The 26982-nt window shown below is 36.1% G+C and overlaps 1 protein-coding gene across 4 annotated transcripts in view; it reads left to right on the forward strand.

Moving 5' to 3' along the window:
* The window catches only part of KDM4C (lysine demethylase 4C), a 265656-nt gene that overhangs the window by 41228 nt on the left and 197446 nt on the right, over window positions 1-26982 (forward strand). For all 4 annotated transcript variants that reach the window (XM_065655476.1, XM_065655477.1, XM_065655478.1 and 1 more), the window contains exons 6-8: window positions 9514-9563; window positions 19561-19664; window positions 25201-25338. In XM_065655476.1, coding sequence (XP_065511548.1) covers window positions 9514-9563; window positions 19561-19664; window positions 25201-25338 — 292 coding nt within the window. The remainder of the gene's footprint in view (window positions 1-9513; window positions 9564-19560; window positions 19665-25200; window positions 25339-26982) is intronic.

The following is a 26982-nucleotide window of genomic DNA, read 5'->3' on the forward strand; positions in this document are numbered from 1 at the left end:
GAGGCTTATCTTCTCCAGGCTGAACAACCCCAGCTCTCTCAGACTGTCCTCACAGCAGAGCTGTTCCAGCCCTCTGATCATTTTTGTGGCCTCCTCTGAACCCTCTCCAACAGGTCCATGTCTTTCCTGTACTGAGGGCTCCAGAGCTGGACACAGGACTCCAGGTGGGGTCTCACCAGATTGGAGTAGGGGGGCGGAATCACCTCCCTCAACCTGCTGGCCACACTTCTTTTGATGCAGTCCAAGGTACGATTTCCTTCTGGGTTGCAAGTGCACATTGCCGGCTCATGTCCAGTCTTTCATCCACCAGTACCTCCAACTCCTTCTCAGCAAGGCTGCTCTCAATCCCTTCATCCCCTAGCCTATATTGACACTGGGGGTTGCCCTGACCCAGGTGCAAGACTTTGCACTTGCACTCATGAGGTTCAAAAGGGCCTCAGTGTGTCAACTGCACCATTCAGCTTGGTGTCATCCATGAATTTGCTGAGGGTGCACTCAATCCCGATGTCTATGTCATTGATGAAGATGTTAAACAGTACTGGTCCCAATACAGACCCCTGAGGGACACCACTTGTCACCGGTGTCTATCCCGACATTGAGCCATTGACCACTAGTCTCTGGATGTGACCATCCAGCCAGTTCCCCATCCACTAAACAGCCCACCACTCAAATCCATACCTCTCCAGTTTAGAGAGAAGGATGCTGTGGGAGACCATGTCAAAGGCTTTACAGAAGTCCAGATACGTGACATCAGTAGCCCTTCCTTTGTCCACTGATGTAGTCACTCCATTTTAGAAGGCCACGGGGCTTTTGAGTCAGGACTTGCCCTTGGTGAAGCCATGCTGGCTGTCTCGCATCACCTCCCTGTCCTCCATGTGCCTTAGCATAGCTTCTAGGGGGATCTGTTCCATGGTCTTCCTAGGCACAGAGGCGAGGTTGACAGGTTGGTAGTTCCTGGGATCCTCCTTTCTACCCTTTTTAAAAATGGGTGCGATGTTTCCCTTTTTCCAGTCACCAGGGACTTCACCTGACTGCCATGACTACTCAAGTATCTTGGAGAATGGCTTGGCACTTACATCAGCGAGTTCCCTCAGGACTCTGGTATGCATCTCATCATGTCTCATAGTTTTATATATGTTGATGTTCCTCAAGTGGTCACAAACCTGATCTTCTCTTAGAGTGAGAGTGACTCTGCTCCCCCAGGCCTCATCTTATGGTTTGTCCACTCGAGAGGTGTCAGAAGAGAGTTTGCCCGTGAAGGCTGAGGCAAAGAAGTTGTTGAGTACCTCAGCCTTCTCTTTGTCCATTGTTACCACTCTACTAATCTTGCTCATCAGGGGTGTACACTTTGTTTAACCTGGTTGACACACCTGTAGAAGCCCTTCTTGTTTTTCTTTGCATCCCTTGCCAAGTTCAGCTCCAGCTGTGTCCTGGGCTTCCTGACGCCATCTCTGCACAACCCCATCTCTGCAGTGTCCCTGAACTCTTCCCAGGATCCCTGTCCCTGCTTCCACTGCCTGTGTATTTCCTTCTTGCCCTTTGGTTTGACCAGCAGTTCTTGGCTCAGCCATGCTGGTCTCTTGCTGTCTTTACCTGATTTCTTACACCTGGGGATCAAGAGCTGTTGTGCTCTATGCAAAACGTCCTTAAAGATCTGCCAGCTCTGTTCTGCGCCCTTGTCCCTTAGGGCAGTTTCCCCAGTGTATCTTATTGAATGACTCACTGAGGAGCTGAAAGTTGGCTTTCCTAAAATTCAGGAGCCTGACTTTACTCTTTGCGTGACCCACATCCCTCAGGACTGAGAACTCCACAAGTGCATGATCACTGCAGCCCAGGCCTCCAATCTTGAGGTCACCAACTAGCTCTCTCACACTGGTGACCATGAGGTGGAGAATTGCATCTCCCCTGGCAGGGCTGTCTATTACCAGGCTGAGGTAGTTGTCCTCAGTGCACTCCAGGAGTCTCCTGGGTTGCCTACAGCTCACTGTGCTACTTTTCCAGCCTGTGTTGGGGTGGTTGAAGTCCCCCAGCAGGACAAGAGCCTGTGACCACAATGCCTCCTGTAGCTGGAGTAAGAAGGCTTCATCAATGGTGTGGTAGACACCAACCACAAGGTTTCCTTTGTTGCCTCAGTTTCTGATTCTTACCCATAAGCTTTCTACCTACTCGTGGCTATTCTTTAGAGACAGTTCTTCACACTCTATGCCTCTGTTGATGTAAAGGGCAACCCCTCCACCCTTCTTTCCCTGCTTGTCTCTTCTGAACAGCCTGTAGCCGTCAACTGCCTCACTCCAGTCATGGGATCTGTTCCACCAAGTTTCCATAATGTCCACTAGGTTGTAACCTTCTAGCAGCATGGTGGCTTCCAGCTCATCCTGTATGTTTTCCGTGCCCATGGGTCGCAGCTTCATCGCCGCCCATATAGAAGAGCAGTAGTGGCTGTAGTCTAAGGGCTGCACCAGGCTAGGAGGTTTCCTAGTGATGTGTGTAACTTGAGCCCCAGGAAGGCAGCAGATGTCCATAAGAGGAAGGTCTGTCCAGCATATTGGACGCTCTGTTCCCCTCAGATGGGAGTCATCTACAACTGTAACCTGTCGTTTCTTCCTCGTGGAGATGGTCTTAATACAGCGGGGATATCAGTATGTATATTGATTCCTGCACTGACTGCCTCATATGAAACACAAGGCAGAGTGTGTCTGGTAGCAATTTGCAAAATGAGGACTATGGCTGGTTATGTGTTTATACATGTATTTATTTGTGTAATACACGTTTGCTTTATAGAGTATTTTTTGCTTGCAAAAAAGTGCTAAAGAGAGGAAAATGAATTAAAATCTCAGAAGCTCTGAAACAGAACAATGTGAGAGGAGAGAGGGCTATGGTGAAGAAAGAGTTGCTGGAAAGGGAGTAGAGTCTATTACAATTACTTGCTATCAGGCAGAGTTTTTACTTCACCTTTGCATTTTTTTCTGAGGGGAAAGAAAACTTGAAGATGATACCTTATCTTATATCACAGTTTCTTAGAAAAAAAAGTTTTATTACCAGGAAGAACCACTGGTGTGATTGATGGTATAATTTATTAATTTAGCTTGTTCTTGATGTGTTTCATAACAGTCTCTGTGAACTACTTTTAGTATTAAAAATTTCTTCTCTTTGCCATTGGTTGTTAAATATTTTCTTCTATTGCAATTGTTATTTCAGGGGTATAGGCCCTGACTAAAGGAATGTATTTTTGTTTTGTGTAATAACTGGAGGAATTTTGTTGTTGTTGTTGAGATATTTATATTCTGTTGGAAACTAATGCCTAGCATAAAACAGAATTTATTTAATAGTACAAATACTAGACTTTTAGATGTATATTAGATCCATGAGTAAAATATAGATAATGCTTTAATTTACATTATAAATTTATAAATAAAAAAAGCTAAGATATTTACATTTTGGAAAATAATTCAGGGTTAAATGAGTATCTGAAGGCAGAGTTACGCTTTGTGCTGTTTACCTGATGCATGAAAAACAGTGGCGTTGATAGAATTTTTTAAAGTGTTAAGATGATGTAAATCTTCTTGAAGAATATTAATATTTAATATGTAAAACCGTATATTAAGAAGGCCCAAAGGAATTATTTTCATTGCACTGTGAATATTTTAAGTATAATAATAACTGGACCATTTTTTTAAATTTCAGAGAAAATAAGTAACAATATGTAGAGACTATATTTAATACTTCACTTTAGAAAGTAATTTTTGAAAATTGTGCTCATTTTGTTCACATTTGATATCTGATGGAGGAGGTCTGAATTCTTTTCTGCATAAAGAATCAGAGTTTTTACTTTCTCTTCAAAGGGGCACAGTATAAACAGGCAGCATAACAGAAACATAATTTACTTATCAATTTGTGATGCTTTCTGTGTCATTCCTTCTGGTCGTCATTTCCTGGCTCTTCTGAACAGTCTGGAAATGACAAGGAACAATAATTATGTTGAAAAACCCTCCTGTTACTAATATATTTCATAAGTCACAACATGCCTTGCAGAATCAATCAATCATAAAATAAAGAGAAATATATTCTACCAGGAAAGAAGATGGTTCATTCTTTGTGATAATGTCAAGAAAAAGAGATCAGATTTTTGGTGAGATAATGCTCAGACAGCCAAAATTAGATGGATTGGTAGAGTGAGACTGGACCTGTCAGTTTATTTACGTTGTAAGAGAAATAGGGTGAAATGGATCTATGGTGAAGTTCAACATAAACTGGTGATTTAGGAATTCAGTGGATACAGGATGGTGAGAAATCTTATCTCCAGATTGCCTAAATTTTTTGCCATGGCAAGTTTATTGTTACCTCTTGTTTGCCATGGCTAGAAGCTGTTTTTATGGATTTGCTAGTGTAGAATGTGTACCAATACCTGTTTGTTTTCCTTTATGAGGTGGAAAAATGAGGAGATATAGCTATTTACACGGCAGGGGTTGTGGAAGTCTTTAAAACATGATTTCATGTGAAGGTTTCACATTTTGAATCCCAGTAGCAGAGGAAATAGTAATCAGTTATGAGCATGGTGGGATAAAAATGGGTGATGTTCTGATATTAGTATTAGGGAAAATTACAGACAAAAAAGGTGAAGAAGGTAAAGCATACTTAGAATTATGCTGAAATTGTGACCTTCAGCTAGGTCCTGACAGGGTCTTCTGTGGTAGCATTAATAGGACTTCCAGTGTGAAAAGCAGCTCACACAAAGACTCGTCAAAATTTTTTGGCGTTCAGCATGAGTGGAAGAGTCGTGCTACCTTTGCACAGGTTATGCATTCCAGTTACAGAACTGACATGTTTCCTAGTTAGGTTCTGTGTTTAGAAAAAATAACAGATCTAGAAATTTACAGTCCAGTAAAATTTGGGCTTTGAGGAAAAGTAAGATTTAAATAAGCAGGAGACTTCTTCAAAGGAGAACCTCCACAGGTTTAAAGAAGGTTTAAAGGAGGTTTTTAAAGGAGGTTTAAGCTTGCACTGAATTTAAAGAAGGTGGTGGTCAAAGTTACTTCGATAACGAATGGAGTGACTTGAGAACCAATTCTGAATCAAGTTTTTACTTTTCTGCAGAATTTCAAACCTGTAGGTAAAGCTGCTTGCAATTCATTTGCAACCATTTCTGCTGCTGGTTCTTTCTAGTTTCTATCTACTCAGATATTTTTAGACAATGTTTTTCTTACTCTGCATTCTGAGAAATATAAAGCCCTCGCAAATACAGGATTAGAGAAAACGAGGACTATCCCTCCCCCTATTCACAAAAGAGGTGCAGCAACAAAGAAAGCAACAGTAGAAGTGTTGCAAGGTAAGCTGGTAAATATCTTTCCACTCTCATTTTAAAGGTCAAGAAGAAGCTATGTTCTTCTCTTTGACAAGAAAGTTTTTCACTGCTACAGTTGGTAGCAGTCATTGGGTATTGGAATAAAGTTATCAGTTTATTTTGTATAAGCTATAAGTGTACGATACAGGTAACCATTAACTTTCGAACTCTGCAGTCTGTAAGTTAGAGAAGGAAGTTTTCAAAAGCTAATGACCAATCTCCTGAACTACCTGGTCTGCTGATCTGTGGATTTTGATGGTTTTAGTGATGGAAGGAACAGATTACTTTGTATTTCACCTTTGTAGCTTCAGTAGAGCTACGGTAGTAATGATTCTGTAGTACAAAATGTAACTTCTTTGGCTCTTATGTCTAGAACCATGTTATTCATGTGGCACAGATTCCTATAATTGCTTGCTGAGGCATAGATAGAAAGATCACTATAAAATTTAAGAAATCTGACTAAATTTTTATATCTCTATTAATTGTTATGGTAAAGTTGTTATAACTGTGTAGTTTTTTGTGTTCTTTGATACACCTTACTGTGCAAGCTTGATCACTTTGTGATTTTTACATTCATTCATGGCTTTAATTTTGTTTTTGTTTTATTAAAATTCTAAGGTTATTAAATTTATTAATAACTTTAAATGCTTTACAGGTCAAAAAAGCATCTGTTGAAGTTTAACTTCATGAGCTGCTTTACCTTATCTGTCTTGTGGACAAGTCAAGTTGTACTCAGTGTCTTTCTTTTTTTTTGTTCTGGACATTAGAGGAATGCAAAGCAACTCAGCTGTGAAAGTCAGGATATGACTGACAGTTCGTAGAATTTTGTGCTGACCTATAGAATTCTGTACTGACACACAGGAAGTCTCTTTTACCAGCTAACTTGATATATTTTTAATAACAAATACAGGTTTTGTTTTCTGTTCTTGGAAACTAGGGAATTGTCATCACATAGTCATAATTCTGGGTTGCTCTTACAACCTGCATTTTCCATCTTGGGAGTGATGTTAAAGCATGCTTGGAAGAATTAATAGAAAGATCTCGAAATTGTTTTTCTTTATATATTAGTATCATTTAGTTCTGCTGCTTTTCTTGCTGTGAAATGAAAGTTCACTTTCTGTGGACACAGACTAAACTAAAAGCACATGACTCATTCTAGAGGGATACCCTTGGTTGTTATACAATGACAGCTATGCAATTCACAGAGCATGTTGCAGGTATTTATGATTTTTGGCGTTCTTTGCAGCTGATGAAGACAAATGGTCATTTTTCTTCTTTTTAACAGTTTCCCTGAGTGAGAACTTGGATTTAGTTTCCATCTTATATATGTTCTTAAACCAAGTTTTTAACGTTGGAACAATCTTGGTGATAGAAACTTTTTCTAGAATTTGAATGGATGCTGATGAGTGAAGAACACTTAATATTATAAGTCAGGGTGAAAACTTGCAAGTCTGAAGCAATGCTGCTTAAAACTGCATTAATTAGAATGTCGGCTCAGGTTTTCTGATTTTTTTTTTTTTTTTTTTTTTAAATTGATTTGAACACTACTTAATGGTAAGTGGATATTAGTCATGGCCAATATACAGTCATGTCTCTCTGTTTAATTAAAGGCAGAATAGAGAGGATCGTAGATACCCATCAGATGAAGCTAGATGCTTTATAATGGAGTTGCAGCAAGCACGTTGAATGGGGAACCGTCAGATCTACCCAGTAGGCAAGTCTAAAAAGAAGGGGAATGCTTGAAATTTTTATGCATGTTAATGTCTCAAATGGGCCCAGGAGCATTATTACAAATATGTAACCCCAAGTTATATACAATGATTTTACTAGTAACTGAACTAAAATCGGCTTTTCCAACTTGAAATTGGAAACCTTGACTTTTTAACATTTGTAGTATGCAGATATGGGAAAGAAACAAAGAGGACTGAATAAAGAAACCAATTTAAAATCTAATTATTTAAAATTCAGCTACTGTAGTAACATTTTGTTTCTTGGATTTTAACCCAGAACCACATTAATATAGTGGTTTCTGATCAAAATTGTTTTTGCATTTTTTTCCATGTTAATTTTCTTGTTGGATATCCAAGAGCTTTGAGTAGTTTGTTTTTCATGACCTACACTCATTACTGAAAGAAGCTAATGGTTATACCATATACTGTAAGCAGGAAAGGGAAAGAACATTAAAGTGATGAAAAATACCAAATTTTTTGTCTTTGTAAAATGATTCTAGCAATGAGCAGTGACACTTCAGCTTTTATCTGTCTTTTCAGAATTTTTAACAAGTATGTCCTGCTGAACTAATAAAATGTAGTTAGCATCAACATTTCCCATTTTATCTGTTCTTCCCTTTTTATCTATTTGTTTGCTAGTTACCCAAGAAACATGCTCTTTGCGTCTTAGTGATGTAGCATTTAATGTCTATTACATTTACTTTTAAAGAGGGCTTGACTTGGCCTTAAAATATGAAAAGTCAAACATTAGTGGCTGTTTGGTAATGTAGCTAAAAGGAGGCTGAACACAAGATGATGAAAAATACTTGTCTAAAAACTTTTGACACTGCTGAAGTTCTCATATGAGCTAACTATTGAGACTTAGAGTGAATACTTTTTTCTCTGACTTACTGATCTGAGTGTGGGAGGTTTTTTTGTTTAGTGTTCTGTACAGTAGATTGAGGATCCAGTTCATGTCACTGTAATTTGATTGGTGTCCAAGGCAGGTGCACATCTGTTAAAAAAGCTGTTTTCTGACAAATTATGTTAGGAACCAACCATAAAGGGCCTGGACAGTGACTTTGGGGCTCCTCATGTCTGATACTACAAAGATGGTCTCCTTTCCTTGGTCCCTTTCTTAGCTGTGACAAAAGAGCAATGTGGGAAGAAATAAAGGATCGAGGAATCGTTTTCACAGACCTCAAATGAAGACAATGACGAAAAGCACCAAATTATACTGAATGAATTATTGCTTGGTCATTTTAGATTAGCTAAATAAATAGCTATAGCCCAGTTAAATCATGTCGTGTCTTTCTGAGAGATTTATTGGGAGCTCAGTCTCTTTTTGTTTGATACCATTTGGAGCGGGTTGTCAGTAGGCATGGGTTTTACTACAGTTCAACTTAGAGCATTGATGTCTGCAATCGCGGGTCTTGCTTCTGTGCAGCAGTTTCAGTTGCAGTAAAATTGTGTGGATGCAAATGAGAGCTTGAGGTGATGGGATGTTTATTTCTTGTGCAAAATGAGAGCCCTAGGGTCCTTCACTTGTTTTTTCTGAGTGAATTTTCAGGGGACATGAATGAAATACGTTTTCACAGTGTAGTAAAAGAAAAAAGCTGTATGTTGACTTAGTTTGACCTGTGGATTTGGACTATGTTGTACAGCTGAATATGCATTTTATCCTTTTCTGAACCGTATTTTTTTTACAGAGAATAATCAATCCAATGTTATTGCAACATTGACCTGAAATGAAAGCCTATAATATCACATATTGAAGCAGTTAAAGTCAATAACAAAGCCTAATTAATACATACAGTATATCTATGAAGTACAGTAAGTATGTAAATAACTGTTCAAAAAAGCAGAATGAAATTACAGCTTTTCAATTATCTTTGATGTATTAGCTGTAATAAACATTAAAAATAACATGAGGTTAATTCCAGTTCTTTTATATTGTTAACTGGCTTGTTGCAGATAGCATATGAAATCTTAAAAAATAATAATTTATTGCATTGGCTAGAAGAAGAATAGAGGGTTTTTTTAATGCTTATATTTTTCTGTTGAACTCTTGTGAAGCACAGTAAAAATAAAGGAAATGAAACCTGTGTAAGTTAGACTACTTATGTGGTTTTATTTCATTTGGAAAATGAAAGTGTCTGTATCTTTTTTAACGGGAGTGGTATAATCATGATTAAATATTGTCAGTATGCATGCTTTTTAATAGTGAATATAGCATTTTTGAATTACATGTTGTAATGTTTAAACCAGAAATAAGCTAAAATGTTATCTCAAAAAAACCTGTCCGTATTATTTCCTCAGAAATTGGTATATTTTTCCTGTATAATTTTTCAGTCTTTAATCTTTTTGGCTCCTGTATTTTTAGATATTCATCACATGTGAATCATGGCTTGTGCTGTTAGTATGTCTTGAAGCATTTCATCCTTTTCTTTATGTGCATTTTAGGTATGCCATTCCTCCGGAGCATGGGAAGCGGCTTGAAAGACTAGCTCAAGGTAATGTTTTCAGTATTTCCATATGTAAGATGTTTGAAGGACAAACCTCCACCAAGTTGGAAAAAATTGTCCTTGATTTACCTACTCTGTTTTATTACTCAATGCTGTGTGACTTTTATCTGTCTGTGGTATGATTGCAAACAAGGAACGCTTTTTAGTACTCTGAGGAATTATTTAAAAACTTTTTTTTTTTTCTTCTTTTTAGGACTTTATTTTGTAGTGGTGTTTTTAGCTTGGTGAAGCTTATGAAAATGATGCTTAGTATTTTATTGGTTTTGTTCGTTTGATTTTCATTGCTAGTGTCTTGTTTCATCTGTGCCTTTGCTTTTGCTTGTCATAGCTTCTTTTTGTCAGTAACTTTTGAATCTTAACTACTTAGCCAAATTAGATACAAAGAAATATTGAAGAGAACTGAGTCTCCAGATGTTTCATTAAAGTTAAAGGATGGGTAGAGACATGGTTACTACCCCTGGGATGGGGTAAGCAGACAAAATGTTCCAACACTAGATCTTATTTCATAGCAGCCTGCTGACCAGCCAGAGCATGTCCTGACATTTGCCCTCTTCCAGAGGTGTGAGGAACACCTGTTGAGAATCATAAAATCATTTTGATTGGAAGAGACCCTCAGGATCATCGAGTCCAACTATGACCTAACTCTAGCACTAAACCATGTCCCTAAGAACCTAGTCTAAACACCTTTTAAACACCTCCAGGGATGGTGACTCCACCACTTCCCTGGGCAGTCTGTTCCAATGCCTGACAACCCTTTCCAGGAAGAATTTTTTCGGCAAATGATATTGTTGTAAGGTTGACATCTAAGGGGTAAAAATCACTAGGCTATAAGAAAATTCTCACACAGTAGTTTGTTTTATATTCAATAGCACTCTACCTCTCTTTTTGTTTCTAGATTGAGAGTGCAGATTCAGAACATGGGAATAATTAGGCATGTTTCTTTGCCTGGCAGCCCATGTTTTATAGCTTGCTATTAACCATATTATATAAGGAATGCCATTGAAAGTTGATAATTAGATATTGTGTATCAGGATGAAATTCTGGAAATTTTTGTACATTTTCTTTTCATATGAATTTTACGTGCATGACTGTTTTTCTGAGCTATTTTTAAACTATTGCTGAGAACGGTCAGATGGCATGTATCACTGAACTGTGAAAGTAATCTCAAACTTTTCAATCTGAATAAGTGTCAAATAGAGAAGGTATGATAAAGACCTGTGATGACTGGCATGGAAAAGATGACTAAAGAGGGATTGTTCACTGAGTCTTCCACTACAGCTAGAGACTCTGAATGAAGAGTCTTAGCAAGTTCAAAACAAACGGATGGAGATGATTCCTTTCACAGCATGAACTCCTCCCCATCTGTGGTGGATTCAAAAATTTTTCATGGGTTGATGGAGAGACTGGATGACACTGGCAAAGAAATCTGTTAGAGGAGCACAGAAACTGCATCTGGCTTTGGAAGTCTTGGAACAGCAACTTGTCAGTAATAGGTTACTCAAGGGAAGCAAAGATTTCATGCTGTATTTAAACACTTCTCTGCACATCCACTTTTGACATTTGCTGGGAACAAAGTCTTTGGGTAGACAGACTTTTCATTTGATGTGGTATGGCTGCTCTGGCTTTTATGCTAGATTTCAGATTGATTATAACTGTGCTGCATTTTAAAACTATTCGGGTTTAAATGTACTGTAACAAGTGTGTAGCCAAACTTTTTTTTCCTTTTCCAAGAATGAGGCAAGAGAACGGCAGCTTTAGCAATGCTCATTTCACTCATTTCTAAAAATTAAGTGGGATTTTGTCATGTCATTGTTTGCTGCAGGCTAAAAAAAGCCTTCAGGTTTTTCTTTGACGTACCCTAATTTCCCCAGATATTGGAGTAACCTATACCAACTCAGGAAGTAGGGAACCCTTGGAGATACATGCTTTGCTACATGGGAGCTTTTGAAGTCGCTTAATGTAAACTTAGATAGTTTAAGAAAGTATTATGTTAGAAAACTGTAGCCTGGAGGTGCTCAGGCCTCTTATTGCTGATAGTGGTGGCCTAATACAGTAAGAGGAATAGGACATAAAGCGTGTGGAGAAGTGGAAATCTCCAAACTCACTGTTTGTCAAAATCCAATAGGTTATCCTGGTGAAACTCTGTCTTAATGCCTGAATGCCAGAGTCGTAATTGGACAATAGGCTACATGGGTCTTACGACTTCAGTCTTACTCAGCATAACAGTTCTTAGATCCAGAACTGCTGGAAGAAGATAGAATAGAAAAGGCTCTGGTTTGAGATACACTGGCATATGTGTATGTACTTTTCTACAGCTGAACCCAGTTCCTTGATCGTTACAGATCACTATATTTAAAGCAGTTGCCCAGGCATGTCATTAAGTCTTGATAGTTGTCTACTACTGCTATTAATTGTATGCTAGTACAAGTTGTAAAGATCTGTGTGGCAAATGGAAAACTACCTTTCTTGATGAATCATTTTTGATCAAAACTTTCAGAACTGTGTTTTGAACAGCAAATACCAAATAAAACATAGAATCAGATACTGAACATTGAAGATAAAATTTCATGTAGTTGTTTATTCCATTATATTCTGTGAATGAAACTGGATTTCTGTAGGGAAACTGCATACTCATACAGAGACTTTTATTGGAACACTAATGCAAGATAAGTGAGTTAGTTTCACAGACAACCATCTCTGACATTTCATAAGTTTTCACTATTGGACTTTAATGTCTTCTGCAATGTTTTTCTGTGAGTATGTTTTCATATCTTTGGTTCAGCTAATAGCTTAGGATGGAAGTCAGAAGATGATGCTGCAGTTCTTAACAGTAAAGATGATGGACTTCATGCTCAATTTACTTTAGTTACACATTGACTTTTTTTTTTAAAATTTTTTGGGAAACTACCTTTTGTGATTATTTATGTGCTGTGGAGATTAAGATGTCTGTCATGTTATACTTTGCAACTGCTGCCTACTAAAATACAGTCTGAGTTACACAGTAAGGTATCTTAAGATGAAAATGTAAAGTAAGCCCCATGGCTGCAGTTCACTTTTATAAACATTAATGAAACATAGTGTAAATAAGATCTTCATACTTAATTAAATGTGTATTAAAATATTTTTAATTATATTTTTGCATGAGTGCAACAGCTGAAGAGAAAAAAAGGTATTTTATTCAAGAAGGTTAGATCTGTTGACCAGATGCCTACCAAATTAATCGAATGCTCCTGAATAATTAAAATAATAAAATGATGCATTAAATGTGACAGGTTGTCTAAGTCAAGGCAATAGTTGATACATAAAATTAAAGGAAGGCTAGAATATTTTCCATTATCTTATCTGCACATCACAATTACCACACAAGCTTTTGTGCATGAATGCTTTCATTTTTGCTTTCCATTGAAATCTTGATTGACTGTGGCACCTACAAATATTTTGTCTGCACGACATTAGACTTGCATCTGATAAAGACAACAGTTTGATTTTGCCCTTCAGCTGGTTTCTCATTTATCTAGGGTTTTTTCAATTTTATGTAGACATAAATGTAATAAAAATCTCAAGTGAGCTGTTAACTGCATTTTTTATACCTCTTATGTTAATCTGTAATACCATGGTATTCTTAAGCATTTTTTGTTTCATAAAATGAGTTGGAAAATGAAGGAAATAGAAGCAGAGTGGCAAATCAGAAATGACAGTTTGAAGGATTTTCAGGATCTTTTAATAGATCATTTAATTGCAGAAACTGTTTTAGAGAGGAGATGACATCTATCTGTGACGTTCAATTATTTTAAAGAAGAAACTAAAGTAAAGTTTAATACATAGGGTTGTTACAAAAATCTTTGTATGGTATATAGTATTAATTAATTCATTTCATGCAGAAGTCATCACCTGTTATGTATGAAAACAAGTATAAATAGTTGTTAAAATGAAACTTGATGTAGATCTTGTATAACTTCTAAGGGTCTTGAATCTGGAAACTTAAGCAGCTGAAGAATTGAACTTTGTCTCAATTGATAGTTATATGCATAAAGTTAGGAAAGCCTCATCTAAGAGATAAACTTAAGGCTGTAACGTGTTCATTTGGGCATAACAACACTCATATTTCACAGCACTTGCTTCTGCTGTGGCTTTGGTACTCTGTGCTTTGTATAGCATACAAATTGCCATGCTCCTTTGTGAGGACTGTTGGCATACAATCTTATCCTCCTAATTTTTTGTATGTGCAATACAGAAAGTTCAATCAAATTAGTTCAGATCACTGCAAATCAGTTTAAATAAATTATATGAAATATGTATTTATACTTACTGAAGTAAAATCTAAAAATAAAATGACTAGAAAACTCAGTCTTCCTTTCATCTTTGCCCGTGTTCCAAGAGTACTGATCAGTGAATTATGATGATTATTTTGTCTGCGCCAAGTCTTTTAAGTGAAGATCTAGATAAGTATAAAAAATACCATGTCTTTGAGCTTAATTACATTAACTTGGATTATTTTAAAGTTAAGTTACATGAAACATGTTTGCAGTTTAGGGTGTCTTCTTTTTAATGTAAGTTTTAAATTTTTACATTTTCATATTTTATGTTTTCAACTATTTTCTGTCTATAAATACAGCACCTTTACTAAAAAATTTCAGGAGAAGAGTATTTAAGTGTAGAAAAAGATAGGAAGTCTACCCTCATTCATTGACTGGTCAGAATTTGATTTGAAATTTCCCTGAGAATATTATTTTTATGTGTTTGTGCTTAAATAAGGACTTTATTGTTGGCCAAATTGTGATATTCTTGATCATACAAGGTAATATATAGCCAATTGCACTGCTCAAGTCAGTGGAATTGCTTGGAGAGATACTCTTTCAGGAATACTATTTTGATTTATTCATGTACAATTGTAGCTGAACAGTTTAATTGAAAACAGTATGGACACAGTACCATAGATAAGCATTCCAGATATCTTGAAAATGCTAATCAACTAATCAACAGTTTGCTTGAGTGATAGCTATTATGTGATGTGGTCATCTGATATGAGCCATGTGTGATATATAGGAATGATATTCTCAGGATGAAAAAAAATGAGCCTTCCAGATAGTAGTGCTTATTGTCCCTCAATAATTTATAGAGTTGAACTGATTTTAAAATTATCCATGAACCATTGCATGTATGCTTTGAAAACTTTCAGTGCAGCGATGTCCTCTGTGCGGAATCCTGTCTTCCTCAGATACGGCAGGAATCTGCTTAGTGCCCGCTGCTCCCAGCTTCCCCCAAAGATGAAGAGGCTTTGACTTATATCTAGATTATGGATTGTAAAACGAGAAATTCTATGGAAGTGTCATTTTCTGTGGAGGTGAAACAGCATTGGCAACGGCTGTATCTTCACCAGTCCGGTGGTAAAATGGTAACTCAAGAAGTAGTTTTATTTTGTTAGTACAAATAGCATTAGTTACCTTGTGTAAGATTATCTTATTTGGGGATATGTTATCTGTCGGAATACGTATGTACAGTCTTCTGAGAGCATATTTTTGATTGTTAACACGGTCTGAAGCCTGTGTTTTTGCATATTCTTTGCCATTATTGCTTGTGTTAACTATATAAGGTTTTTAAAAAGCCTGTGTGGGACTTTTAGGTTCGGTGGATGGACGTACTCCACCTGTAGTTTATGTGCTCACGCCCAAACATTTGGCCACTAAATGCTGAATCACATATTTACTTTGTAGACTGTTCTAATTCTGCTCTAGGTGTTAGAGAATGTCAGTGTTTTAAATCATGGGTTGGACAATTTTCAACTGAACAGTCTTTTTCTCATGATGTAAACCAATGAGCAACCTTATTCTGATTTACCCTGATCTTTGATTGTTGCTCTTCAGCTCCTGTAATTGTTTTGAATTGTTGTTTTGTATTCTATAATAATTACCAAGAAGATAAGCAGGGTACAGATGGCTAAATATAAGTATTGAGAAGAAGTGTAGAATAAGTCTACCACATCTTAGTGTGAGAGGAGAACTCTAAATTACTCCCCCACGACAGTGTGTTTTTATGTATTTTTTGCATCTGCTAACCAATTCTCCCACAGTGATTTTCTTTCCTGAAAGAAAAGCTTGTGTGACCTTACCTTTAACCTGGGCAGAGCAAAAGACCTTCTGATAAACAGTCTTGTAATGAGGAAATACCACCTTCCTTTCTTCCTTCGTTCATTGAAGGGGAGCTCTTTTGAGAAAATGAGGTGAATGAGTCTGGAAAATTTGAGTGTGTATAAATGTAGACTTTGACAGAGTCAAAAAATATTTTATAGTGGTATAGAGTGTGTGGGCTGTACTTTGATTTCACTGTGCAGGCTTTGTAACCACAGCAAATGTTCTGTAAATTTTTGTTAATTGAGCAGGTTGTGTTCTTCTGTGTTGTTTGCAACTTTCTCAGAACTCATCAATGACCTTGCCTTCTGGTTGGGGTTGTTGCAAGTGTTTCTGATCTCTTGGAGCTGTAGTGGTGCAACTTAAGTATTGGATATCTGCCCATAATTCGCTTTTTATCATCAGGTATTGAGCTAATTAAGCATATTGCAGTAGCAGAATTTGGTACAAAATTTTTTTTCTCAGGGAAAACAACTCAATCAAATTCTCTCTGCTTTTAGAAATGAAGGTTTTTGCTACTTTTCATATCATTTATTTCCTCAGTCTTAAGTATCACTTTCAATCACTTTTTTTTCACAGTTTGTTCCAGTATATTTCTATTGTTATGCTGTTTAGGACTAAAATTTCTTGAAATTTTAAGCTGTAGATTCCAAATGACGATTGTTATTGTCATGTTATAGGCATTAATTGTGCCAAAACAGTTGAAATTTTGTGCTCGTTTCTTTTAGCTCTCTTTTCATCAGTGAAGCCAAATGTGTACGAGAAAACTGTACCTACCATATACAACTTTTTGAAACTTATAACATTATTTGCAATTCCAAAAGAGTAAGTAATTAAGTGCCTGTTGGTGGGGAGAAAAAAGAGAGAATGATAAATTTTAATAAAATTTGATATCAGGGCATCTTAGCAGAGTTCCTAGAACACTGATCAGCATGACTGTACTTTATACTTTTGCTGCTTAAATGCTGCTTAACGTTCTATCCAAGACATTAGGAAAAAAATGTCCTCCGAGGACTGGGGTGTGTGCTAGAAAAAAAATGTACAAAGAATATAGCAATCATAATGTGATCAGCTTAAAATTGTTCTGGAATTGTAGGGTGGTTAATGGACAAAAATATAAGACACATCAGCGAGAAAAAGTTAAATCTGACATTACAGAGAATGCTCTGTATTCTGGAAAATTGTTGAGATTTCATCTTTTTTTCCTCAAGTCATTAAAAATATTTAGATGGTGAACTGATTGAAAGTCCATGTGCTTGTTTTTTAATATTTGAGCAGTGAGAATGTTGTTCCAAGAGTGAAACTGCTTCTGTGACTGACAAACTAGCATTTACATGAGAAGAACAACTTGTGCAAACGCAGTAAAAAGGTCACAGAAAGGCCTTTTGCAAGTTAAATGTCCTGTGCTAATTATGTGTCCACTAAAAAATTTTTTTGTGTCATTTGTCTGGTCATTTTTTTTTCCTGTATTTTTTCTTGGGTGACCTCTTCTAACTTCTTTTGTACAACTACCAGGTTTTCCAGCAAAACAGTAACTATTCAGCTTGGAGAATAATTGAGTATAATTGGTTAATATATTTGTTGTGGATAAACATTTAGACCTTGGATTATCCTAGGTAATCTATCAATCTGGATCTCTCTCAAAGATCTTTTGTGTTCTTCAGACATAAAATGTCATTTTATACAGAAATGAATCAAAAGTATTCTTTCTGAATCAGTATTATTGCTGCCATCATTAAGGAGACATCATGAATTTTACCTAGGTTTATTAGACAAATAATTTTGGAGAATCCTTTTTACTCAATGTCATTATCATATACTTTTTTTTTTTTTAACAGTAGAGTCAGGCCAATTCACACTGCAGTAAGGACTTAGGATGCATCATTTCCTCCTGCATGTTTTACAAGAGGGCTGTGGTGAAGCCATATACCTAGCAGTGAGAACTTGCTCTTAAGAGTCTAAGACAAGAAGCCAGCACTTCTTGTTTCAGCTTCTTATTTGCTTGATTTTTATCCTCTGGAACTGTTAGAGGTGGTGAACTCCTTTGTGCCTCAGTTCTGTTTTTTGAAAATTAAGATAATTTTTTTCAAACAATTACTTTTTTAATAGCCTTTATATTTTTTCTTTTTAGCAGTAGCCTGCCGATCTTTGTGAAATCTCTGAAATCACTTGAGAATAAATGACATACAGTACAGTCAACTGTTGATGTTAAGTCTTGGTAACATTGAAAAATATACTCTATGGCAGAAAGCAAAATGAATAAACTTGAACTTCAAAGAAAGGAATTACTTTCAAATGTTATGCCCTTGCTACAGTAAAGTTATTATCTAGTTATTCAACTGTTTACATATTATCCAGTACTGCTAAATGTATTGATTGCAGTACACCTCATGGTGATTCTTGCTAATGATCTGATGCAAACACTAAAAAGACTGTAAAGATAAATAATAATAATAATTGGTTTTATAATAATAAAGACTTTCTCATCTTCGCTGATTAGTGAGTAAATTGTTCCCCTTTGTCAGCCTAGTTCTACTGATGCTAGTGCTGTAACTGTGCAGCTTCTGTGACATTGCATAGCTCTGATGTTGCTCTTGGCTCCAATAAAAGACACGTGTTCATCTCAGAGCAAGTAATACACCTGCCTTTAAGTGGAAGAGAGATTGAAAGCAAGTATTCAGAGAAAGTACTAGGAGGTTAGATGGCTTTCACTCTATTTTCTTTCCATTTTTCAATCTGATGTTTTCAGGAGCTTCTTGCTTTAATTAACTACTAGGCCTTTCTTTTCATTTGTTTTACTGTTTGTAGGAATTGTGTTTTCAGTTTCTGAGAGTGTTAGGTGCTCTCTAGAATGGAATCTGAAAGGAGGTCAGGAAGGACTAAACTAGTGATGTTTTGAAAACTTTGGCCCTCCTTCTCTTTCTCATCTTCTTTCATTTTCCTTGCAATGTAGTGGTATCTTACTGTACTATAGTTAGGTTGAAGGGAAAAGAACCTGATATTTTCACTTTAGACAAGGAAAGGTTGGGTAGCTTATTTGAACTGTAGCTGAGCTGCTGTTGACATCCTGATAGCGGGTCAAACACTAGAATTTAATAACGCTGAAACCTAGTCCTTAATTTTTCACTTTCCCCCTCATTGATTTATCTCTATGTTCTCATCAACTGGGTTATATAATTATTTAGTGAACTCTGAAGGGTTTATGGTGTGGTACATAAGTAATCACGAAAGCTGAAACATGGAAAGCAGGCTTTGTTCATAGAAATCAAGAGAATATTTAAAGAAGCAAAAAAACACCACCTATTTTGAGTTTTACCAGATATCTCTGTGAAAGTAGCCCCATTTTCTAGGCTTTTCAAGAGAAAGTTTTGTGTGTTTTCTGTATAGATGGTCTGGAAGTGCTAGGTAAACCTAGTCCTTGTGGAATCCTTTTAAATATATATACTATAGTTGATTTTCATGTGTACAAGGGTTGCAGAATGAATGTTAACATATAAAAAAACAGGAAAAAAAAAAAAACAACCAACCCCCCCCCCCCCGCCCCCCAACACAACATTAAAACATTTCTGGAAGGTAAAGTATGCCTACATTTACATGTGAAAATTTATTTTAAATTATTTTACTACTTAGGAAACAAACAAACAAAAAACTCCAAGCCCTGCAGTCCTTCCTCCTACAGATCAGTTGAAAAACTTTGGAGGTGCATTTGATTGTTATACAAATCTCTCAGAATCTTGCAAGAATGCTGTAAAAAATCCTAACCCAAATTTAAACGGTATTATATGTTGTAAAATATTACAAAAATTCCTACTTTTTTAAACTAAAAAACATCAACTTTGCTTATCTTGCCTTATTAGGGTTCTTCCCAAGCAGTTCTCAAGGATGTGATGCTTTTCTTCGCCACAAGATGACTCTGATTTCTCCATCAATATTGAAGAAGTATGGAATTCCTTTTGACAAGGTACAGTAGTGTTTGTTTTTAAACTGTGCATTCATAGATTGAATTAGTGTGATTACTGTAGGGATTGTAAAGTTGAGAAAAAATTATTACTTGCATTTTTTTTTAAGGCACTGACTCCATGAAAAGATGAAAACAAATGCTTTTATAATTAGGACTTTTACATGGCTTAGCTTGGAATTTTCAAGCAGAAAACAATTGTAGCCATCATAATCTCTAGCGTAAAAGTTTCTGTGATTTTTAAGACATTAGCAATATTTTTTATTTCTATTTTATTTCCCTGCAAGCTTGTATGTGATTTCTCTTTTGACCGAAACACTTAACTATCTATATTAGTTTAAGCTGTAAACCAAATATTTTAAAATAAATGTTTCATTTCTGTATGTCTGTCTATTGTTTTTTTGATGCAATTAAATGTAACTTTATCAGTACTATGATCTACAAGTTTCAGGTTGAATAAAATCAAAAGAACTGTTATGTAATTTAAAATGTTTATTTTTAAAGCTGTAACATATTAGCAAAAGAGTAAATAATAATTTTGTGCTGCTAGGTAGAGGGAGACTGGACACTTGATAAGAACGTTATATAAATAGAAAGTGGGAAGGAAAATTGGCTTTGTTTTTTATGGGTGAATTTAATGCATAGCTGCTTTCAAAAACATCAGAGGTATTCAGTTTCTTCTTCTTTCCTACAAGATTTTTTACCTATCGATTTTCCATTTGAACTTCCTATAGGTGCCAGCTAATAAAAACATTGCTACTGCATTGTTTTTCTTTAAGTATATTTATACTATATCCTAAACACTTCACAATTTCTAAATCTCTAAATTCAAGAGCTTTGTAAGCCTACTCAAAAGAGTAGACCTTGATTCAGAATGTCCTGTGCCTGTACATCTGTTTTTGTTATAGTCAGTTTTTAAAAGCCTTTTGATTGTTGCGGGGTTATGGTTCTTGGTTTCCCACCGCACAGTCTGTTTTAAGGTGTTCAGAAGAACCAGCCAATATATACCTCTTCCCACTCTGTTCCTGCTTGAATATAGTCCTGTAGACTACCCTTGCCACACTCCTTGTTTACTACTGTGGTTTCTGTTTTAGTGTATGTGTTTGTTTATTGATATCATGTGGGCCTGTGTATACAAACATAGCTTATCATGTTCCCCGGACTAGAATGTAGGATAATGCGGTGCTTTGTGTGTTCTAGTTGATATTGTTGTAACAGGATGAAACCTAGTTAATGTTTTCATGTATAGTATTGTCATGTTTTAACTCTGGCAGGCAGCTGAGCACCACACACCTGCTTGCTCACTCACTGTGCAAAGGTGGGGAGAATCAAAAGGGTAAAAGTGAGAAAACTTGTGGGTTGTAGTAAAGACAGTTTAATAGGTAAAGCAAAAACTGCACATGCAAGTGAAGCAAAAGATGCAATTAATTCACTCCTTCCCATGGGCAGGCAGGTGTTCAGCCATCTCCGGGAGGGCAGGGCTGTATCATGTATAACATTGACTTGGGAAGACAAACACCATCACTCTGAATGTTCTCCCTTTCTCCTCCTTCCCCCAGTTTTATATGCTGAGCATGACACCATATGGTATTGAATATCCCTTTGGTCAGTTTGGGTCAGCTGTCCCAGCCATGTCCCCCCTCAACTTCTTGTGCACCTCCAGCTCACTCACTGGCAGCGTGGTGTGGGAAGCAGAAAAGGCCTTGACTCTGTGTCAGCCCTGCCCAGCAATAACTGAAACATCCTGGTGTTATCAATACTATTTGCAGCACAAATCCAAAAATATAGTCCAGTAAAGCCGCTATGAAGAAATTTAATTCTATCCCAGCTAAAACCAGTACCAAATGTATTGGAAAATGTAATATTAAAACATACAAAATATTTTAAGTGAATCAATACAAAATCTTATAATCTTAGAATTTATAGGATGATATTATGATATATTGTACTTTGTTGCTGAAGTACTGCCACCTGAAAGTAATCCGTTATTGAACATGTAAATATAATTGGAGAGAGAATATGTCTTTAAAGAGATTTTACAGCAGAAATTTATCAACAATTCAAGAGGTTCTTGATCTCTCCTGAAAATAGTATTTTACAGCAAAATGAAAATCACACAAGCATTTACACACCAATAATGAATGTCTAAACTTCAATAATTAGGGTCTACAACAACAATAATGATCAATAGCACTACTACTAATAAGCAGCACAAACTGGTACTGTAAATTATATGAAATGCTTCTAGTAAAAGTGTGTGGGTTCAAAGAGGTTACTTGATAAAGAAGGACCTTGTGAGAAATACAGCATTACTGTTAAGGCAAAGAAACCAAAAGTGAGGCAGACATTCAGGTGGGATGAAGCCATTGATTTGTTGTATGCCTTTGGAATATCGCTTCACTTTTCATGCTTAAATCAACCTCTGTATAAAATTGAAGAAGTGTAGGCGTTTAGAATGATACTGCCTGTCTCAGAAAGCAAACTTTTTTCAATAAATTACTTATTTAAGAAGTAGTTTGTTTTCTGAATGATATATTACTGTATGGAAATGTAGTTGCAGAGTTCAGTTCTTGTAATATATAGGTAAATACTGGTTCCCTTCATAGCCTTGTGCTTTTTCATGAAGTGTCAGATGAAACCTTCCAAACCGGAAGGTTTTATAACTAGATTTATAGTTTTGGATTTACAGAACATTGCTCTGAATAGTATAATTTTCAGTGGTTGATGTTTAAAATAGCATATTGCAGAATACTAGCGTATTTGTTTTCAGTACCACACATTTGAGATGGTAAGGGAGTTGATGTTCTTATTTCAGTGTCTTCATTATTCCTGTATTCTAATTTAAAAAAAAAGGTGCTAGAAATAGTTAAATATTTAAGTTTGGTTTTGTCACCTGGTCTTCGGAGGAAGCAGACTGTACCCAAGAGTAATTGTAATTAATGGGATTCAGTGAGAAAGTGAATAGAGAGAACCAGGCTGTGATCATTCATGGCTCAAAGTGATAGAAGTGGAAATATGCTGAATGCTGATAAGTCAGCCTACGCCTACCAGGTGGCAGCTGAACTGCTGCTTGTTGTAATAGAACACCTGCTAAACTGTCAGCAGTGGGAGGGTGTATTGAGATAAATTTTGGAATTGTTAGCATTGAGAATAATCTTTCTTAAACATTCCCACAGCGATTGTTGGAGTGCTACTGTAGTAGTTATAGTATATGCACCTGCATGAGCATTTGCATGTATAAACTGAGTATGAACCTGCAAAAATTAACCTTGCAAAATGCAAATGCAAAATGTAAGATCCAGTTTTATTCTTTAGCTCTGTTAGCTAAATATATTTTTCTTTTTTCCTCTCTTTCCTTCATTCCATAATAAAATTAGAAATATATATCTTTAAGTGCTGTACCTGTGTGTTTGTTCTTGCATCAAGCAAAAAAAAACCCAGACATACAAAGAATTCGTAAAACTCTAAGATGAGAAATTTGAGGGAGAAGAAGGGGGGGATTCTAAAAGTGGAAACTGAATGTAAGAAAACTTTGCCAGGAAAAAGCTGAGATTTAAAATATGACATGTTAATAAGAAAACTGTTTGGAGTTGTGAGTTTTAATTTTGGTGATTTTTTTTTTTTTTTTTTAAATGTAAATCTCCCATTTTGCAATTTCAAATCATAAGTGTATTTCCCTAAAAGGAGTCATATTTGTCCTTCCAATTTCTCTTTCTGTACTGCTTGTGCAAAGCATTGTCACACAATGAAAACAGCCTGTTTAAGAAGTCCCTTGTTTTCCTGTAATCAGCAAATGTGTCTTATTGAACAGTCGTCAGTCATTGCTCATATTGTTTGCTTCATTTAAATGGATCTGCTTGCTTTTCAGTGGGTCTGCCATCTCATGTGTGTTTCATGTCAAAAGTTATATCAAACGGAGTATGGGGAATCTCTTTTAATTCTTAACTTCTGAATCTTCTAGTTTATGTTTTTAAATCTTATCAGATAGTTCAGAAGACAGTGTGCCATTTCTAGTCTCTGACTAGATTGTCCTTGATACAGTCTTTGGTGGTCTGATTTTAAGAGATTAAAGCTGTCTCTGAGTGCAAAGAATATTAGTAAATAAAAAGAGCTAGTGTCTCTCCTTTCTTCATGTCCAGAGGATATGAGCAGTCCATCCAAGTACGCGAAGATGAGATTTCTCTCTTGAAAGAGAATATCCTGGCTAATGATTTGTTTACCTTAACTCGCTTTTTTGTAGTTTACTCCAGAAGCCTTTTATATCTGATATCTGTTTTTGATAACTACTAGGAATTTGGCTTCTGTTCTGCTATACAAAATATAATTACTATGGCAGTGACTTTAGAAATTTTTTGTTGTTTTGTTTCATTTTTTTTTTCCCCTACCTTCTATAATTCTTTGTTGAGTCACTGACCTCAGCACACTTTTGGTTGCTTTTCACTGTACTTACAAAGAGCAGAGCAGCCCTTTGGAACTACCCTCACTCATTCTCAAAAGCAGTGTAATGGCTTAACTGTGGTCAAGCTTTTCCTCTTTGAGAATCTTCTTTGAGGCCCCTTGTCCTCTAGGTATTTTGAATTCTGGTTATCAATGGTACCAGAGTCCTTCTCCTCTCTTAAATTGTGCTTAAAGAGAAAGAGGAGAAGGACAGGGGCAGATTAAAATTTGTTTTAATGTAATGCCTAAAGTGGTGTTTTAATGGCTTTACATTGAGACATTCTGCATGTCATTTCCAAAGCAAGAATCCCCTTGGGGTTAGTAGCTCTAAGGCTGAAGAATTGGTGCAGGCCAGTTGTTGCTAATTCTTCTTCTTCCTTTCCTATCCAAAATGATTTAAAGATAATGCCTGAGGAGATCAAAATGTACCCAGTGTGTTCCTTTGGGATGAACAACATTGTTTTCTTTAGCTGTTAAGGCTCATTAACTTAGAGTTTCTTCTACTTAATGCTTGATCATCAATAGTAAGTAACTTAAAAGGCAAATCAGGCCTCAGTCACAGGTCTTCAAACCATGGTTTTTGAAATGGGTGAGTATAGGAGAGAAGAGTGAGAATAAGCTCTCTCTCTCTAGTCTTTCCAAGTAAGGTTCTGGTGCTGTTCTAGAGGAACATCTTCAGGGTGATGGACAGAATAACTTCTTCAGCAATTAATTTGTACTAGCATTTAGGGATGGGTATTTTGGTCCAGCCTGTCTCTCCTTCTTCTCAGGGAGATCGATGGTTTTTTTGCACTGTCTTTTCTAGCTCCCTGCACTTCCACGTTTTATTACCAGTGATCTCCTGCTCCAGCATTAGCCTTTTTGAAAGTACTTTCTGAATTTGTAAAGTAGTACATGTAGCTATGTATTTTATAGTAAGCAATATTGTCTCAAGTATACTATTGCTGCTTGCATTAAATAGCAACTGTATGCAAGGAGAGAAAAAGTCTTTCGAGATAGTTGCAAAGGCAAATATAATTTTCATTGCTTCAGGAGCAGAAGTGTTTTTGCCATTACAAAAAATGATTCACTTCGAGTTTTTTCTTTCGTTTTTACGCTGTAGGTTACACAAGAGGCAGGAGAATTTATGATCACTTTCCCGTATGGATACCATGCAGGATTTAACCATGGTTTTAACTGTGCAGAGTCAACAAACTTTGCCACCATCCGATGGATTGATTATGGAAAAGCAGCAAAGCTGGTAAGTCTTATTGCAGAAAATTGATGCATAAGGAAATCTTTCCTGTTGCTATTTCTTTGTGAGAATCTATGAGAAAGGGAGAACTATTAGATCAGGTAGTACCTTATACTGCCACTGAAGTTTTATTTATAGTTGTTCTTTTCCTAGTCGGTATTCTGGCAATGCGGATTCCTCTCAGTAGTGAGTTTTTTTACAGCTTAACGTATATATTGTTGTTCAGAACCAGTTCTATTTATGGATATTTTTAAGCTGAGGCTACATATACTGATACATATACACATATATGTGAAGACAACTGATTTCTACTTTTAAACCTCTTCTAAGTTCTACTGTTTGTGAAAGCATTTTATTTAGACTAGGAATTTTGATACCTGGAAAGAAACATAAATAATTAAACTTTAAACAAAGTTAAAAGAAACAAGTTCAACTTTCTCATCTTTAATGTCATCAGATACACTGTAGTACAAGATAACAAAGGAAGTGTAAGCGCAGAGAAGACAATTTCAGGTTTTAAAATGAGGTGTGTTTTACTGAGATATTTTAAGTTTTGTTATGTGGCATGCATTTTTTGCGTATTTTCATGTACAACTTGAGTAAATACACAAAATCAAGAAAGAGTAATTTGTTACTGTTTTTCAATATTCTGTGATTTTTCTCAGAATTATGGTTTATGTATGATTTGCTTAGTATGCTTCCAAAAATGTTTAAGTTAGACGCATTTTCTGCATTGACTTATCTGCTATTGAAAAAACCCTTTTCAGTAGTAATTTGCTAAGTATATTAGCTAATAAGATGACATGGAATAAAGAGCAAAATCAGATATGTAGGTTTAACAATAACATAATGATTGTGAACTCTCATTAAACACTTGAGATCGGAATACCATCATGAGAAAGTTCTCAAATAGCGGAAATTTATTATTCTAGGGACTATTGATTGTTAGTGAGATTGAATATGCTTCAAAGGGAAGAAGTTTGTAAATATGCTCTGTATGCATACACTAACAGTAGTGAAAGTATTGAAAACATTGGTATGCATCTAATGCATTCAGTCTGGTCTTTACGTGTAATGGGAAAGTTGTGTTTTTAATAGCAAACAGGTAATGTGTTGACTGTAAAGTTAGTTTAAAAAAATGCATTTGATAGTTTGAAATTTCTGTAGGTAGTACAATGAAATGAAGTTGAGAGTAATATGAGCATGGACACATATGAGTTAATTGTGGCAGTTAAAACCGTCCTGGATTTTAAAAGGTATGAATATGCTGCAGCTCTAAAATTCATTCAGCTGAACTTCAAGAATGGCAAACTTTTGTCTTTGCATGCAGCAAAGCTGAGATAGCGATACCTCCAGCTACATCCCTTTCAGTGTACAGGCTTCATATTTCTTAAGTTTAAAAAGAATGGCCTACCATTTAGTGTGCAGCTGCCCCAGTACAAACTATTTAAAGTTTTAGGCCTCCAGTGTGCCTCTCAGTTATTGTATTATACTGTAAACTTAATGTCAGGTTTAAATTCAGCAGTTAGAAGATAATTTTTTAAAGCTAATGAAATTGTATTCCTTTACATCATTCCGAAAGTGATTCTGAAATTATGAATTTTTAGCTAGGAAGCCATGGCATATACACTCTAAACACAGGTTTATTTA

Source organism: Caloenas nicobarica, chromosome Z (genome assembly GCF_036013445.1).
Source record: "Caloenas nicobarica isolate bCalNic1 chromosome Z, bCalNic1.hap1, whole genome shotgun sequence".
NCBI classification, from domain to species: domain Eukaryota; kingdom Metazoa; phylum Chordata; class Aves; order Columbiformes; family Columbidae; genus Caloenas; species Caloenas nicobarica.